This window comes from Belonocnema kinseyi, chromosome 7, assembly GCF_010883055.1.
Source record: "Belonocnema kinseyi isolate 2016_QV_RU_SX_M_011 chromosome 7, B_treatae_v1, whole genome shotgun sequence".
Lineage (NCBI taxonomy): Eukaryota > Metazoa > Arthropoda > Insecta > Hymenoptera > Cynipidae > Belonocnema > Belonocnema kinseyi.
Genome location: NC_046663.1, coordinates 31,259,923 through 31,279,722, shown reverse-complemented (window position 1 = coordinate 31,279,722; position 19,800 = coordinate 31,259,923). Strand labels below are relative to the sequence as shown.

The following is a 19,800-nucleotide window of genomic DNA, read 5'->3' as shown; positions in this document are numbered from 1 at the left end:
GATACTAGAAATTCAAATTTATTAATTATTGTTTAAAAAATATTAAAAATATTAAATTAAAAAACTGGTTTAGTTATGGATTTTGAATTTTGCATATTTTCATGAACTAGACCATTTTTTAAAAGTTTTTCAGTAAATAGAATGTTATTTTCATGAAAAATTAAGAAATTTAAATTATTTTTTTTTTATTTCAATAGTTAGAAGGCTTTCAATGACTGAAATAATTTTAGGGTATTTTAAAAGATTCCAAAGAATTTTCAAGAGAATTAAACAAATTCAAGGGGTTTTCAGGGGTTTTAATAATTTTAAGGGATTTTAATATTTTAATGGATTTCAAGGAATTTTTCACCAGACATTAGTGATTTCGTAGGGTTTCCAAGATTTGAAGATATTTTAAAATATTTTTTACAATTTATAAGTAATTCGCCCGGAATTCTTATAAATTTATCCTAAATCCTTTTAAATTCTTATAAATTCACTCAATTCTACGCAATTCAATTAATTTTTTCAGTTTTTTAAATTGTTTTCAATTCACTTGATTGATTTTTAAATTCAGGTTGATTTTTTATGTACTTCTTCCAATTCTTGTTCTTATTTCTTTTAAATTTCTCTAAATTCACTCAAAATTCATTGTAATCGATCAACATTTTTTTCGATTTTTAAAATTGTTCTAATTCATTTGAATGCTTTTGAATTTATCTTGAATTGTTATAAAATCATTATTCACTTCTTGTGTTAGAAATTAGTAGGGTTTCAAAGATTTCAAAATTTTCTTTGAATTTATCCTGAATTCTTTTTAAATATTTAGGATATCTTGGATTTTTGTAATTCACTTGAATCTTTCTCAATTGGCTCAATTCTACTTAATCCAGTGAATTTTTAAGTTTTTATTTAATTAATCCTAAAATCAATTAAACTTCCTTGAATTTTTTAAAGCTTATTCCAAAGTTACAGAATTCGATTAAGGTTTCTCAAAAAAAATGTAATTCACTTGATTTTTTTAATTCACCTTGTATTTTTATGAATTTCATTGAATTATTCTCTTTGTTTTTTATTTCCTCCAAATTCAAACCAATTTTACTGAAATCAAACGAATTTTTTTATTTTTCAACATTTGTCTCAATTAATTAGAATTGTTTTGAATGTAAATTGAATTTTGTTAAAAAGTCTTCCTTTTTGTTTGAAAATTCAACTATTTGGGTATAAATTGAACTTGAAAATTCGTTTTTTTTTTAAATATTTATTTTATTAACTGAAAATTCAACATTTTGGATGAAATTTGTTGTAGAAAATTCTACTTTTCGGTTTAAAAATTCATATCATATCGTAAAAATGTAATTCTTTCTTTTTTAATGTAACTGTCTCGTCGAAAATTAAATGTTTTAGTTTAATTTAAAAAAATCATTTTTTGGTTAAAAATTAATTTTTTAAACTGAAAATTTTAGTATTTCATGTTTGGTTGAAATTTTAACTTCTTTAGTTGAAAATTTAATTATTTGATTTAAAATTCATTTATCTTGTTGAAAAATAGTTTTTTTTTTGTTAAAAAATGTTTTTATCCGAAAACGACTTCCATTTTTGGTTAGCAATTGGCCTTTTCGGGTGGAAAATTCGACTTTTTCGGTATAAAATTAATTTTCTTATTTGAAAATTCAACTATTCGGTTAAAAATTGATTGTGTTGGTAAATATTCATCATTTTGGTTGAAAATTCATTTTAATGCTCAAATGTTCAACTATTTTGTTGCGATTTAAATTTTGTAACTGAAAATTTAACTATTTCATTTTTCGTTGAAAATTTATCTTCTATAGTTAAAAATAAGAATTTTTTCGTATAAAATTAATCTTCTTAGTTGAAAATTTATCTTTTTGTTCGAAAATTCAACCATTTGGTTAAAAATCTTTTTATTTTTTTATAAAAATTAAGCATTTTTGTTAAAAATGTATTTCTTTGATAGAAAATTAAACCATTTTGTTGAAAATTAATTTGAAAAAATTGAAAATGATTTTTTTTACTGAAAAATTAACAATTAAATTTTTGGTTAAAAGCTTATCTCTCTTTTTTTGTAGAAAATTGTTCATCAATTGATCAGTTCATTTTTTTTGAAAATTCCGTTTTTTTGTAAAAAAAATTTTTCTTAAGAGTTTGTCTTTTTAGCAGTAAATTAATTTTTTTTTCAAAAATTCATCTTTCTTAGTTGTAAATTCAAATTCTTGTTTGATTGTTCTTAAATTGGGTTGACAAAAAATTTGTTTTTTGGTAGAAAATTAATCTTTTTGTTTAAAATTTTATATTTTTAGCTAGAAATTTAAAAACTAGGTTTTAAAGTAGGACCACTTTCTTAAAAATTAAAAAAAAATCTTTTCTCAAAATTCAACTTTTTGATTGATAATTCTGGAATTTTGATTCAAAATTTTTCTTTTTTGGTAACAAACTAATACTTTCTTAAAAACTAATACCATTTTTTTTTTATTTTTTAAAAATTAAATCTTGGTTAAGAATTTTTAAATATTATTAAAAATTCATCTTTTTTGGTATTAAATTAATCTTTTTGTTTAAAAATTCATCCTTTCTACTTGTCAATTCAACTTCTTTGATAATTATTAATTATTGTGAAAAAAATGGTTCTTTTCTGAAGAAAATAAATATATTTGTTTAAAAATTCATTTTTTTAGTGAAAATTTTAACAAATAGGTTTTACAATTGGATTGCTGTCTTAAAAATTTCTTTCCTTCAAAATTCAACTTTTTGGTTAAGAATTCTTAAATTTTGTTCAAAATTCGTCTGTCTTTGTAGTAAATTAATCTTTTCGTTTAAAAACTCATATTTTTTAGTTGGAAATTAAACTTTTGGTTTAAAAATACATATTTTTGGTTAAAAATTTAACAACTAGGTTTTAAAGTTGAACTAATTTTTTATAAATGCAATTTTGGTCGGCGATTCAAAATTTTAGTTAAAAATTCAACTCTTTGGTTGGAAATTAAACTGTTTTGTTGAAAATTCGTTTTATTGTTGAAAGTTAATCCAGTTTACTTGACAATTCCATTTTTGGATTAAGAGTTCTTGTATTTTGTTGGAAATACGTCCATTTTTATAACTTCAAACTATTTTTTTTTTAAGTTTAAATATTCAATTATCGGTTAAAAAATTACCTTTCTTAGTTTAGAAACTCAACATTATCCGGATTAACTGCCACAAAAAGTTCAATTAGGCACATTTCAACACTTACACTGAAAATCACTTTTTTATTTTAATTCTTCATTTACTATCGAAATTTGTAATTCACATGGTGACGCAGGGGTCCATGAACAAATCAACGGTTTTCATGGGGGGGGGGGCAAATTTCCAAAAAATTGTAACGTGATTTATGGACGATCTCTAAGATCAATCTGAGTACTTGAAGAAGTATATTTCAGTTTTTGAGCTTTTGCCTTTCCGAATCAAGAAATAAGTCACTGAGAATTAATAAAAAATTACTAATTTGAGTAGTTGAGATATTTAAAATTGAATTTATTTGTTGATAATTATTATCTTTTTGGTTGAAAGTTTTTTTTTAACTGAAAAATGAATTATTCAATTTCTGTTTCAAATTGATTGTTTTGGGACTGAAACATAACTATTTCCTTGAAAATGCGCCTTTTTATATAAAATCCCTATATTCCCTCGAAGAAATCTAGTCATAAAATGTGATTAATTACTTTCAGACTCTCCAGTGCCACACGCAGCCGCATCATGGCTCACACTTCCACAGGAAGAGGCTCTTTACGCTCTCGCTTACAATTCCGGAACGATACTTTTGCTAAGACTCGATACAGTAACGGGCCTCGTGCACACAAGCGAACTAAAACAAGACTCGATTATGCCTCGATTTTTAAGTGGAATAGCCACTGCCTTTCGAGGTCGAGGTTCCGAAGGCCAGGTCGCGATGGCACTTGCCATCCACACTTGTGGAAACGACACCTACTTATTTGCCCTCTGCCGGGAGGGAAATGTTCGGATGTGGTCTTGCAATAAAGCCCAGTGCATTGCAGTCGCAGATGTCGCGATCGACAGTCGAGTCGCTGCCCAAGGTGTTCAGGGTCATGTCCTGAGGAAAGCGGTGAGTCTGGAGAACGAGCTGTACTTGGGCACCTACCTGAAATTCGGAACCGGCTGCGAATTCAGCATTCTCAAGCCAATTCAGGACGCTGGAATTTTCAAATTTATTCGCGTCTGCACCCTTTTTGCGCCCGATCAACATCTGGTTGACTTTGCCTTTACGACAACGCGTCTCTGGGCCGTTTGGAGAACCACCGACATGGACACGGTGGCCGTGACTCATGCACAACTTCCGTTAACCGGAGCCCAAATTAATTCCGAGTGGGAAACTGCCATTCTGGATCCAACTCCGGACCGAGATTATATCGTGAGTGATCCGGGCACCGATCCGCGACAAGCCTACATCAATTTCATCTTCCATCCTGGCCAATTCTCATTGGCCGACATCACGAGGGCACTCAGCATTTATCGAAGATCGAATCTGATTGCTGATATGTCTCTGTCGCCGGCAGTTTTGAAAGAGCGTGTCTGCATGGCAGTGGAAGCGGAAATTCAAGCAGAAGTCATGGATTATGAGCTGATGGATGAGGATTATTTGGAAATAGCGAATCGTTGCTGGTCCAAGTTTTACTCGTGTGTGATTCAGTATCATGTTAATGGTTCGAGGCCAGTGGGACTCTTGCTGCTGCAGAATGTTTACGGAGTTGCCTTGTTGAAGAAAGCTTCATTCTCGCTTCTGCGACCGATGGAGGCTCTGGAACACTTGATGCTCTCGAATGAGAGGAGCTATGTCTCGAGATTTAAGACTACCCCTGTGCTTTCCCAGGACGAGGATATTTGCCAGGATTTGATTACACTTATGTCGACGCTTGTTATGCTCGAAGAACAGATCTCGGAAGAAGTGAAAACGACCATTGAGCGGGAATTGTATCATCTCAGGAGTCCGGATATTATTGTTGAGGATTTGCTCTCGAGACTGATTCTGGAACCGGATGATCCGGTAAGTTGTTTTGTAGACGGGCTCAGGGTTGCCAGAGGCCTGGGAATTTTTGATAGTCAGGGATGATCTGAAAGATTGAGGGCACTTTTGATCAACTACAGTTGATATTACAGGGTGGCCGCTGGACCGGGAATTTTATCAGACCGAGAAATGACAGTGAATTTATTTCTTGACCGGGAATTTTATAAATTTTTAGAAGAAAATTCTGTCCAAATTCGATTTCAACAGTTTTTAAAATATTTAGCTTGAATTGATATCTTTTTAAATTATGATATCATTGAATTTATAATACGTAATTCGAAAATATTTTACCTGAAAAATTCTCTATTTTAGATTTTTATTTTTAAGCTTAAATTTTTAATTTAAAGAATTTTAACGTACAGTCTTGAAGACTTGAACAATTAGAAATTAAAAACGTTTAAAGTTGCAAATTTTTTGTGAAAAACAGTTTTATTGTATCAACTGTAAATATAAATAAATAATTTTTAAAATGAATCGGTACTTTAAGTATTAAAAACCGTAAAATAATTGATTTGATAAAATGATTCTAAATTCGTTGAAAGTTAAAGAATCTCCAGATTTGTAATTTATTCGTAATTAAAGGCTTTTATTAAATTAAAAATATTGTACACGTCTAAAATATTCATTTTTTTAACCCATTCAATTTTAAATGTCTTAAGACAAAAATAACTATTTAATAATCAAGAATATTTCTAAGTTTATTTAAAGCGAGTAAATTGAAACCACATATTTAAAAGTAAACAATTTGAAACTTAATAGTTTGACATAGAAAGTTTTGAATTGTTAACATTTTGAAAAGCTTTTAACATTTTAACGTCAAAATTTTTATTGTTCTACTTGATAAAATGTTTAATTTGTAAGCGAAATTGTTGAATTTTTTATGTATAAATAATAATTAAACACGTATTATTTTAAGAAAAATTTGAGTAATTTTAAGAGATATTTAGAAGTTTTGAAAAAAAATGTCAACTTCTAAACATATTTTAAACTGAATAAAAAATTTTTCCTACAATTTTTAGAAAATCTTAAAAATTAAAAAAAAAATCCTGAAATTCTTCCCGGGTCATTTTTAATAATATTGGAATTCTCTTAAAATCTTTTTGAATATTCTGTTAAAATAATTTTTCAAAATGAAGAATCATTTTCAATTTTCCTAGAAATTTTAAGAAAATTTTTTTATTCGTTTGGAGTCTTTCACAATTCTCAAAATGCCTCCAAATTTTTTGTAAACTGTTTCTATAAATTGTTATTTAGAAATCCAATTTTCAGGACATTTTTTTTAAATTCGCAGGATTTCCTAAAATTTGTTGGACAAATTGAATTAATTTTTAAAGTTATTGCAAAGATTTGGAAAAATTTGAAAATTAAAGCTAAATTTGAAAAAATTTAAAACTGCTTCTAGATTTCGCAAGATTTTGAAATACAATTTTAAAGTTTTTAAAGGATGCTTAAACTGTTTAAAATAAAAATAATTTAAATTCTAATTTCAGAACTTTTAAGATGAAAAGATTTAAATTTAAAAATATTTATTTGTCTAAAATAACTGAATAATATAATTTTGACCATTTTTAAAATTCATTGATTTATTCTTTAATTTCGAGTATTGAAAGTGTTTACCTGGATTTATACTTTTGGAACTTAATCTAAATTTTTGAGCCCTATAATTTATCAATGTTAAAAATTTTTCATTTTGCAGTTTAAATTCATTAAACTTGAAATTATTCAGTTGAAAAGTTTTAGTACCTTCCAGTTTATACGCGTAAATTATTAAACAATTCAATAGAAAATTTTTGATTTAAAAAACTTTTAAGCTTGTACTTCTACTGTTTACGTTTATATTTCGATTTTTTACATTTTATTGCCCGTGAAAAATATTTGCGAACCGGGAAATGATCGGGAATTTTATTCTTTGATTAAAACGGTCACCCTGTATTACTTTTGTTATTTTCTTGGAACTTCAACAATTTTGTAAGAAAGTAATTATTTTATATTGAAAATTTAAATATTTTAGCAACAAAAATTCAACTGTGATTGAAAATTCACTATTCGGTTGAAAATGCAGATTTTGGGTTTGAAAACTCAATTTTTTAGCAGGAAATTCGTATTTATGTGAGTTTGAGATTAAGAATTTTACTTAAAAATGCATCTCTTCGATTGAAATTTTAATGATTATTTTTGGAAACTCAAAAACTTTGTTAAAAAATTATCATTTTTGTTTGAAAATTCAACTATCTGATTTAAAATACAATGTTTGTGTGTAAAAATTTAACGCTTTAGTAGAAAATTAACCTTCTTAATTAACAATTTGTCATTCTGAGTTTTCTTACATTTTTTAAGTTAAAAATTAAAATATTTTTTGCGTTGAAATATCAAGTATTATAATTTTCGGTGACAATTCCTATATTTTTTGGAAATTTAAGTACTTGTAAAAAATTGTATAATTTGCTCGTAAATTCAACTTTTAGGTTGGAAATACATTTTCTTTTCAATTCAACAAATTTGTTGAAAGTCGTCCTTTTTGTTAGATAATTCAACTACATAGTTCAAAATTCAACCTTTTTTAAAAAAAATTACCTCCTTAGTTGAAAATTCGTCTTTATTAGTTAAAAATTCGACTTTTTGATTAAAAGCTGACCATTTTTCCTTAAAATTTTATGATTCGGATAACAATGTAATTTTTTTGTTGATAATTTTACAATTTTATTAAAAATCATCCTTTCTGGTAGAAAACTCGACTTTTTTGTTGAAAATTCTTCAAATTTTTTAAAATTCATCCTTTTTTTTATCTGTTTTCTTGAAAATTTCATAAGTTAGTTGAAAATGTAATTGTTTTGTTGATGATTTAACAATGTTGTTAAAAAGTCATCCTTTTTGGTTGGAAATTCAAGAAATTTGTTCAAAGTCATTTTTCTTGTTTGATAATTCATTTATTTGTTTGAAAATTCTTCTTTTTTGTCGAAAAATCAACTTTTTGGTGGAAAATTGATCCCCTTAGTTGGAAATACGTCTTTATCTTTTTTGAAATTCAAGTTATTTGTTAATCGTTAAGGCATTTTGTAACAAATTGTATAATTTGGTTGAAAATTTTATTATTTTGTTGAAAATCAAATCATTTTTTTTTTTCTAAATATCATCCATTTTTGTTGCAAAAATCAACTTCTTGATAGAAACTTGATCTCCTTAGTTAAAAATTCGTCTTTTGTGGATTCAAATTCAACTAATAGATTGAAATTCGAAGTAATTTGTTATAAAAATGGTTTAATTGGGTTCAAAATTCTATTATTTTGTTGAAAATTCCAGTATATGGTTAAAAGTTCAACTATTTTGTTAAAAATTCAATTTTTTTGTTTGTTGAAAATTCAACTATTTGCTTAAGAGTTGAACTAATTTGTAAAAAAAATTTATAATTTGGTTGAAAATTTAATTATTTTGTTTAAACCTCAATAATTTTGCAAAAAAATCATCCTTTTTGGATGAAAATTCTATAATTTGCTTGAAAATCCCTCTTTCTGGGTTGTCTTAAATTCTTTTTAATTAAGGATTAAAATTTGTTGTTTTGAAAATTAAACTAGTTGGATTGAATTGCATTTTTTTATTAAAAATTAAAATCTTTTTGCGTTTAAATATGAATTATTACATTTTTATTTGAGAATCAATGTTTTTTGTTAGTAAATTTGTCTATTTGGTTAAAAGTTGACCTGTTTTGATAAATATTGTATAATTTCGTTGGAAATGTAATTACTTTATTGAAAATTTAACAGTTTTGATCCAACTATTTTCTTGAAAATTCGTTTTCTTTTTTGTTAACTGAAAATGTAACTTTCAGTTTTTAGTTGAAAATGGACTTTTTTGTTGAAAATTCATTTGTTCTGCAGAAAATTCGTTTTTTTTTTTTTTTTAATGAAAAATCAACATTGGAAATCCCACTGATCAGTTGAAGGTGGAAGTAATTGGTTGAAAATTCATGTTTTGACTGAAAATGAGTTTTTTTTTAACAGAAAATTTTACTATTCCATTTTTTATAAAAAAATTTTCTTCTTTAGTTAAGAATCCAATGATTTGATTTATAATTTATCTTGGTGGAATATAGTTTTTTTGTTACATTTTTTAAACTGAAAACAGTTATTCCATTTTTGGTTGATACTTGAACTTTTTGAGTTGAAAATTCAATTTTTTTAGTATAAAATTATTTTTCTCGCTTGACAATTATTCTTGTCTTGGTTGAAAATTCAACTATTTAGTTAAAAATTAATTTTCTTAACAGAAAATTCTACTATTCTATTTTTTATTAAAAAATTTTCCTCTTTTGTTTGAAAATCCAATTATTTAATTTAAAATTTATTTTGGTGCAAAATAGTGTTTTGTTACATTTTTTGACTGAAAATTATTTTTTTTAACTGAAAACTTTACTATTCCATTTTTTATTAAAAATTTTCTTCTTTATTTGAATATCCAATTATTTGATTAAAAATTTGTTTTGGTGGAAAATAGTGTTTTGTTGACGGTTAAACTGTTTGAGTCGAAAATGCGATTTTTTAGTATAAAATTATTTTTCTTCCTTGGAAATGATTCTTGTGTTGGTTGAAAATTTAACTATTTAGTTAAAATTAATTTTTTTAACAGAAAATTTTACTATTCTATTTTTTATTAAAAATTTTTCTTCTTTAGTTGAAAATCCAATTATTTTATTTAAAATTTATTTTGGTGCAAAATAGTGCTTTGTTACATTTTTTAAAACTGAAAACAGTTATTCCATTTTTTGTTGACAATTAAACTTTTTGAGTTGAAAATTCGATTTTTTAGTATAAAATTATTTTTCTTCCTTGAAAATTATTCTTGTCTTGGTTGAAAATTCAACTATTTGGTTAAAAACTAATTTTTTAAAAATAAAGATTCATCATTTTAGTTTAAAATTCTTCTTATTTTCTGAAAATTATACTATTTTGTTAAAATTTAATTTTTTAAACTGAAAATTTAACTATTTCATTATTGCTTGAAAATGTAACGTGTTTAATGGAAAAATAGTCTTTCTCATATAAAATTTATTTTCCTGGTAAAAACCCATTTTTGTTGTTAAACTATTTTGTTGACAATATAATTATTTTATTGGTAATTATTATTTTTACTGATTTAACTATTACATTTTTGGTTTAAAACTTATTTTTTTCGAAAATTGGTCATCCATCGGTTAATTCATTTTTTTGGATGGAAATTTAACTTTTTTGTAGAAAGTTTGGTTTTTTATTTACTTTAAAATTTAACAATTTTGTCAATGAACCTTTCCGTTAAAAATTCATATTTTGGAGGCTGCAAACTGAACTGATTTGTAGAAAATTCGTTTATTTTTGGCTTTAAAATTCAACATTTTGGATGAATTTTTTCCCTTATTGATTGAGAAATCTGTTTTGGTTAAAAATTCAACTATTTTGTTGAAATTTGTTTTTGAATTATTGATTGTTCTAAATAAAGAATTAATTTCAAAATTTCTAGTCCAAATTAATCTTTTTGAGTTGAAAACCTAACTATTTCGTTGGAAATTTATGTTTTTTGTAGAAAATTCGGCTTTTTTACATATAATTTATCTTTTTCGTTTGAAATTATACTATTTGCTTACAAATTCATGTATTTTGTTGAAAATTCGTGTTTCGCAGTAGAAAAGTAATCTTCCTGTTTGAAAATTAAATTTCAGGGTTGAAAAATCAACTATTTATAATATGTAAATTTACCTCTTTTTAGTAAACAATTTTGAGAAAAAACCCTTTTTTTACACTAATATTATTGATCTTCCAGATGTAAGGTTGTTGTTTTCATATCTAAAAGAAAATATGTATAATGGTCAAGGAAAATAAAAAAATTAGTTCGGGAAAAGTGAGGGAAAATAAAGGAATTTGGAAGTTGGGATTTCCTAGCAACCCTGGGATTACATAAATTTATTTTATTTTTATTTTTTTTTTTGCTTGTTTAAGCTTTTGGATTATGATTTCCAAACCGAACTGAACCACAAATTAGAGAATGTGCACGACGTCTCAGGTGCGATGGCAATGCTTCTGGAAGCTCTGACTTATGATTTGGGTCAGCCAAATAAACTAGAACTCGAGGATGAACAAGAAGCATCTCGAGCTCTGATTAACGTCAGTCACTTGTTTGGAAGTCAATTAGGAATTTCTACAATAGCCGAAAGCGTTACGCAAATTACTCTTCTCCGGTTCTCGATCTGCCGAAATTTATTGGTCCTGCAGCAGATTATTTTGACGAGGCCGGAATTGTTCGATCCTAGGTCTCTCCACTCGATCAGATCTTCCTTTGCACCAAGAACGGTTGTACTCACTCAAGCCTACTACGTTGTAATTTGGATCTGCGAGTCCAACGCTACCTGCGCACTCTCTCCAGCTTTATTGTAAGTTCTAAAAAAAAAAATTTTAATTTAAATGTTTTCAGGGTCTTGAATTCACCACTTTATTCACACTTTTTTTGGGGGTATAGATTTCAATAGTTTAACAAATATTTCAAAAATGTCGCAAAATTTTGTAAAGAATTCAAAGAGATTTTAGAAGAATTTCAATGATTTTCCCAAGATTTCAAAGAGATTACACCAAGATTTCAATGATTATTCAAACATTTCACAGATTTAACAAAGATTTTGGATAGATTTAAAATATTTCACAAAAATGTATCCCCAAAAATTTCAATATGTTCACAAATATATTCAAATATTTCAAAAATATTTCAAAGGTTACCAATAATTTCACAAAAATTCCATATAGATTTCATAAATTGCACAAAGATTTCAATGATTTTCCGAAGATTTCAAAGAGATTGTACCAAGATTTTAATGATTTACCAAATATTTCAGATAAATAAAAAATATTTGACAAAGATTTGACCAAGATTGCAATAATTTGCTAAATATTTTACAAGGATTTCAAATATTTCGCTAAGATTTCGAAAGATTGAAAAACTTTCACAACGATTTGAATAATTTCACAAATATTCCTAAAAATTTTTTTAATGTTAAAAATATTTCGCAAATATTTTAAAATGTTTAACAATGATTTCTCAAAGATATTAATGATTTCACAAGTTTCGCAAAGATTTAAGATCAATTTGAAAGATTTGACAAAGATTGCAATAATTTTATAATTATTTCACAAAGGTTGCAAATATTTCACAAAGATTTAGAAATATTTGGAAGATTTGACAAAGTTTTCAATAATTTCACAAATATTATCGAATATTTCAAAAATATTTCAAATATGTTGCAAAGATTTTTCAAGAATTCAAAAAAGATTTGACAAAGATTTCACAAAACTAATAGATTGAAATTCGAAGCAATTTGTAAAAAAATGGTTTAATTGGTTTCAAAATTCTATTATTTTGTTGAAAATTCCAGTTTATGGTTAAAAGTTAAACTATTTTGTTAAAAATTCAATTTTTTTGTTTGTTGAAAATTCAACTATTTGGTTAAGAGTTGAACTAATTTGTAAAAAAAATGTATAATTTCGTTGAAAATCTAATTATTTTGTTTAAAGCTCAACCATTTTGTAAAAAGGTCATTCTTTTTGGATGAAAATTCTATAATTTGCTTGAAAACTCCTCTTTCTGGGTTGTCTTAAATTCTTTTTAATTAAAGATTATAATTTTTTGCTTTGAAAATTCCACTAGTTGGATTGAATTGGATTTTTTTATTAAAAATTAAAATCTTTTTGGGTTTAAATATTAATTATTACATTTTTATTTGGGAATCAATGTTTTTTGTTAGTAAATTTGTCTATTTGGTTAAAAGGTGACCTGTTTTGTTAAATATTGTATAATTTCGTTGAAAATGTAATTACTTTATTGATAATTTAACAGTTTTGATTCAACTATTTTCTTGAAAATTCGTTTTCTTTTTTGTTATTTATATAATTAACTGAAATTGTAACTTTCAATTTTTTGTTGAAAATGGACTTTTTTGTTGAAAATTACCCAAATATTTCACAGGTTTCGAAAAAAATTCGGATAGATATAAAAGATTTCACAAAAATTTGTATAATTTCATAAATATTACCGAATATTTCAAAAATATTTCAATTATGTCGCAAAGATTTTTTAAGAATTCAAACAGATTTTACAAAGATTTTACACAAATTTTAATTTTGTAATAAATATTTAAACAAATGTCTGAAAAAAATATTAAACAAATAGTTCAATGATTTTCCCAAGATTTCAAAGAAATTGCACCAAGATTTCAATGATTACCCAAACATTTCACAGGTTTCGGAAGGATTTCGAATAGAATTAAAAGATTTTACAAAGATTTGACAAAGATTTGACAAAGATTGCAATAATTTTCTAAAGATTTCACAAAGATTTCAATAATTTCACAAATATCAAATATTTTTAATATATTAAAAAGATTTCAAAGAGATTACACATAGATTTGAATGATTTCATTGGTTTCGTAAAGATTTCAGATAAATTAAAAATATTTCACAAAGCTTTGTATAATTTCATAAATATTACCAAATATTTGAAAAATATTTCAAATATGTCTCAAAGATTTTTAAATGATTCACAATGATTTCACAAAGATTTCAATGTTTTCCTAAAGGTTTCAAAGAGATAAACAAAGATTTCAGATAGATTAAAAAGATTTGAAAAGATTGCAATCATTTAAATAATTTCGCAAATATTGCCAAATATTTCAAAAAGAATTAAAATATTTCGTAAAGATTTTTAGACGATTCACAATTATTCCCTCACGATTTCAAAGAGATTACACAAAGATTTAAATGAATTCACAGGTGTCGCAAACATTTCAGATAAATTTGAAATATTTGACAAATATTTCGAAAGATTTCATAAAGATTTTAATAATTTCACAAAGATTTTAAAATAATTCAAAAAGATGTCACAAAGATTTCACGAAAATTTTAATGATTTTCCAGATATTTCAAATATTTCGCAAAGATTTCAGATATATTTCAATGTTTGAAAGATTTCAGAAAGGTTTTGACAAATATTGCAATAATTTTCTGAAGATTTCACAAAGATTGCAAATACTTCGCAAAGATTTCGAAAAATTTATAAGATTTCACAAACATCTCAATAATTTCATAAACATTACCGAATATTTCAAAAATATTTCAAATATGTCGCAAAGATTTTTAAATATTTCAACAAAATTTGACAAAGATTTCAAAAAATTTCAGTGATTTTCCAGGTATTTCAAATATTTCGCAAAAATTTCAGATATATTTCAAAGGTAACACTGAGATTTTGAATAGATTTAAAAGTCTTTAGAAAGACTTCAATGATTTCCCGAAATTTTCAATATGTTCACAAAATTTCCAAATATTTAATGATTTCATTCAAATATTTAATGATTTCATTCATTCCGTAAAGATTTCAGATAAATTACAAAGATTTTACAATGATTGGAATAATTTCATAAATTTTACTGAAAATTTCAAAAATATAAAAAAATATTTCGCAACGATTTTTAAATGATTTACAATGATTTCACAAAGATTTCAATTATTTCCTAAAGGTGTTAAAGCGATTGACAAAGATTTCGGATAGATTAAAAAGATTTCACAAAGATTTGACAAAGATTGCAATAATTTTCTAGTTATTTCACAAAGATTTTAAATATTTCGCTAAGATTTCGAAAGATTTCTCAAAGATTTCAATAATTTCACAAATATTGCCGAATATTTCAAAAATATTAAAAATATTTCGCAAAAATTTCTAGACGATTCACAGTGATTTCACAGGTTTCTCAAACATTTCAGATAAATTTGAAAGATTTGATAAAGATTACAATAATTTTCTAAAGATTTCACAAAGATTTAAAATATTTCGAAAAAATTTCGAAAGATTTAAAAGATTCTACAAAGATTTAAATAATTTCAAAAATATTAAAAGGTTTCAAAGAGATTTTTTAACGATTCACAACTATTTCAAAGATTGCACAAAGATTTCAATTCTTTTCCACAGATTTCACAAGTTTCGACAAGATTTCAGGTTAATTTAAAAGATTCACAAAAGCTTCTATTATTTCAGAAACATTTGGGATATATTTCAAAGATTTAACGAAGATTTTAACAATTTCCTAATAATTTTAGAAAGATTTCAGATAGATTAAGATGATTTTACAAAGACTTCAATTAGTTCTGAAAGATTTCACGAGGATTTCAATAGCTTCCTAATATTTACAAAATGTTTCAAATATTTCTCGAAGATTTTAAAAGAATTCAGAAAGATTTGACAAAGATTTCATAAAAATTTCAATGGTTACAAAAGATTTTAGAAAGATTTGAATGATTTTTTAAAGATTTTAAATATTTCGCAAAGATTTTGGATAGATTAATAAGATTTCACAAGGGTTTCAATGATTTCCCACAGATTTCAATGATTTCCTAACGATTTCAAAGATATTACACAAAAAATTTAAATGATTTCGCAGGTTTCGCATATATTTCGGATAAGTTTGAAAGATTTCAGAAAGATTTCACAAAGATATCATTAATTTCACAAACATTACCGAATATTTCATAATAATTTCAAATATGTCGCAAAGATTTTTAAAGAATTCAAAAAGATTTCACCAAGATTTTACAAAGATTTCAAAAAATGCCAGTGATTTTCCAGATATTTGAAATATTTCGCAAATATTTCAGATATATTTCAAAGATAACACAAAGATTTCAGATAGATTTAACAGTCTTTATAAAGGCTTCAATGATTTCCGAAAATTTCAATATGTTTACAAATATTTCCAAATATTTCAAAGGTTACCAAAGATTTCACAACAATTGCCTTTAGATTTCAAAGATTTTTTGCTGATTTCGAAAGACTTCTCAAAGATTTCAATAATTTCACAAATATTTCTGAAAATTTTAAATGATTTCCTAAAGATTCCAAAGTGATCACAGAAAGATTTGAATGATTCACAGTTAACGCAAAGATTTTACAAAAATTTCAATGATTTTCCAAAGATCACAAAGACTTGATCCTCAACTAAATTAGAATTATTTCTAACCAAACAATTGCACTTTTAACAAAAGAACATGATTTTTTTACCTAAAAATGTAATTTTTTAGCAAAATACATAAATTTTCAAAAAATAGTCAAATTTTCTAACAAATTATTTAATTTTTGAGCCGAAAATATGAATTTTCTATAAAACAGTTGAATTTTCAACCCGATATCAATTTTCAACAAAAAAGTGAATTTCAAACAACAGAAAGAAACGAATTTTTACTAAAATTATGAACCTTTAGCCAAAAAAGTTAAATTTTAAGAAAGTATTCGAACTTTTAACCAAAAAGTTAAATTTTCAACCTAAAAGTGAATTTTCAATGAGAAATGTAATAGTTCATATATCAATAAAAAAAGAATAAAATTAAAAATAAAAACAGTTAGATTTAACCAACAAAAATATACAATATACTTGAGTCCTTAACTAAAACAGAATTATTTCCATTCAACCAATTGCATCTGTAACAACAAAAAATTGATTATATACGAAAAAAAGCAAATTTTCAAAAAAATTCAATAATTTTCAACCAATTATTTGAAGTCTCTACCAAATTATTGAATTTTGAGCGGAAAGTACGAATTTTCTACAAAACAGTTCATTTTAAACTGAAACAGATTAATTTTAACCAGATAATTGCATTTGTGACCTAAAGCGATAAAATTTCTATAGAAAGACATGTATTTGTAAGCCAAAAAAATGAATGTTTAACAAAATAGTTGAATTTAAAAAAAAAGAAGAAATTTAATCAAGAAAGAAACAAAATTTCAATCAAATTGTTGAATTTTCAAACCAAAAAGTGAAATTTTAACAAAATAATTGAATTCTAAACCAAAAAGTATGACTAACCAAATTGTTTAATTTTCAACAAAATAATTGAATTTTGAACCAAATAATATTCTCTTTTAACAAAACAAAAAAGAATTATTAACCAATAATTTAATAATATTTAATAGTAAACTAAAGAATAACATTTCACATAAAACTTGAAGTTTATTTTTAATAATTTAAAAAAATCAGGCTTAATACTTGACAAATTTCATGACAATTTTTCACAATATTTCTCCAAATTTGTGAAACTGTTTTCGATTTCTGAAGTGCGTCCGCGGCCTCTGTAATTTACAACTGATTTTCATTTGCAGGGAGACGAGTATTCAGAGACTTTCCTTATTGAAATTAGCAGACTCGAGAATGAACGCCGGGCAAAGGCAACCGAGATCCTTGTCTCTTCTGGAATTATTTATCCAAAGTGGAGGTGCTAAACACGCCCAAAAATTAATGGCAAACACTTTACCGGAACCTTCTGCCTTAATTCTGTGGCACTACGGAATGCTCACACATGTCACTCTCATCGCGCAACTTGTGTATCCTTTTTAACAATTTATTAGTGCAGGCCTTATAGAAATACTTGGGAAAATAACGGGAATTTTACAAAAATTTGTAGAAGAAAAATCTGTCCCAAGTTTGATTTCAGCAGTTTTTAAAAATAATTATTTGAATTATCTTTTTCAATTAAGTATTGAGAATTTTAAAATGCTGTCTTGAAGACTTGAAAGATTAAAAATTAAAAGCGTTTCAGGTTGAAATATTTTGATAAAATTCATTTTTATTTTATCAACTGTAAATATAAATAAATAATTTTTCAAATGGATCTGTACTTTAAGTATTAAAAGGTGAACAATAATTTATTTCACAAAAGGATTTTAAATCCGTTCAAAGTTTAATAATTTTCCGATTTTATCCTGGAAATGTCAGGGATTTTAGTTTAATATCAGGGATTTTTTGAGAATACACATTTTTTTATTTTTAATATAAAATTAAGTATTTAACTGTTTTGCTGAAAATTTGTCTTTTTGGATAAAAAATTTAACTATTTTGGTAGAAATTCATTTATTTTATTGAAAATTCAATTTTTTGTTGAAACTTGATACTTTCTTGGCGAGGATTGAACTCTTTTTAAAAAATATATTTTTTTTATATTGGTTGGAAATCCAATGATTTTGGTATGAAATTCAATTATTTAGTTGAAAATGAACTTTTTTTGTTAAGCACTCGAATTTTGTTGTTGTAAATTCATTTTTTTGAAAAATTCCTATTTTTAGCTTGAAAATTCATATCTTTGTTTGAAAATTGAATTATTATGATCGAAATTTGTATCTTTTTGTATGGAAAATAATTTTCTTTACCTGAAAATTTAATTATTCTATTTTTTGACCGAAAAATTATATTTTTAAAAACAGTTTTTTTTTCAACAGTTTGATTGAAATTTATTCTCTCTCTTTACTGACAAATCTTTTTCAGGTGAAAATTTGTACTTTTTCGTTGATTTCAACTGTTTTTTAATATTTTTTTTTAATTTAAAATTAAGATATTTTTGGTTGAAATATTAACATATACATTTGTTGTTGAGAATTCATCTTTTTTGGCTGAAAATTCAACTGCTTGGTTGAAAGTTTAATTAATTTGTAAAAACTTAATTTTTTCAGGCTACAATTTTAGGTATTCTATTTTTGGTTGAGAATTTATCTTCTTTAGATAAAAATGCATTATTTAATTTAAAATTTAACCATTTCTGTTAGAGATTCATCATGCCAGTTGAAAATGAATCACTTCGTGTAAAAATGTGACCATTTTTCTGAAAATTCTTTTTTATCTCTGCTGATAAATAATTTTTTTAACAGGAAATTTAACTATTCAATTTGTGATTGAATATTTATCTTTTCAGTTGAAAATTCAAATTTTTGGTTGAAAATTCATCCTTTTTGGTAGAAAATTAATCTTCTCGGTTGGAAATTAATTTTTTGCTTAAAAATTCAACAGTTTGGTAAAAAAATCTTCTCTCTTTTGACTGGAAAATATTTTTTTATTGAAAATTCGTATTTTTTGGTTGAATTCAACTGCTTGGTTTAAAATTAAGATCTTTTTTGGTTGAAATATCAACTATTATATTTTTCGTTGAGAATTAATCTTTCTGGATGAAAATTTTTTACTGCAAATGTAACTTTTCCAATTGAATATTCCGTCATTTTTTTTTTAAATTTAACTCTTTGGTTGAAAATTCAAGTTTTTTTTATTGAAATTTATATACTTTTTTGTAGAAATTAATCTTCTTGATTAAACATTTTTTAATTTTATATTATTACATTTATTTTTATTGTATATATATATAATATTGATATAATTTACGAAAATATCTAGTCGAATTTTCAATGAAAAAAATTCAAAAACTGAATTCATGTTTAAACCAAAAAGATAAATTTTCAATTAAGATTATAATGTTTCAAAAAAAATGTTTAATTAAATGGTTCAACCTTCAATTAAGAAGTAGGAATTTTTTAATAAAAAGTTTAATTTTCGACCCAAAAAGATTATTTTTGATAAAATACGAAAATTTTCAACACAATAATTAAATTTTCAACGAAATATTTTAATTTTTGGGAAAGAAAAAACAAATAAATTTTTTTTGAAAACTTAACTATTCAATTTTTGGCATAAAATTTATATTTCTTAGTTAAAAATTTATCTATATTTTGTTGAAAATTTGTCCTTTTAGCTAAAAATTCAATTTTTTTTATTAATAATCCATTTTTAGTTGAACATTAAATTATTCTAGTTAAATATTCATCATTTTAGTTAAAAAATCATCTTTTCTGTTTAAAATTAAACTATTCCAGTCGAAGATATATTATTTGAGTAAAAAATCCATCACATGTTTGCAAAT

General features: G+C 24.8%; 1 protein-coding gene across 1 annotated transcript in view; it reads left to right on the top strand.

Moving 5' to 3' along the window:
- LOC117175787 (nuclear pore complex protein Nup160 homolog) overlaps positions 1-19,800 on the top strand; it is a 57,704-nt gene that overhangs the window by 7,866 nt on the left and 30,038 nt on the right. The window contains exons 4-6 of the mRNA XM_033365525.1: positions 3,705-5,038; positions 11,026-11,456; positions 17,222-17,443. Of these exons, the coding sequence (XP_033221416.1) occupies positions 3,705-5,038; positions 11,026-11,456; positions 17,222-17,443 (1,987 nt within the window). The remainder of the gene's footprint in view (positions 1-3,704; positions 5,039-11,025; positions 11,457-17,221; positions 17,444-19,800) is intronic.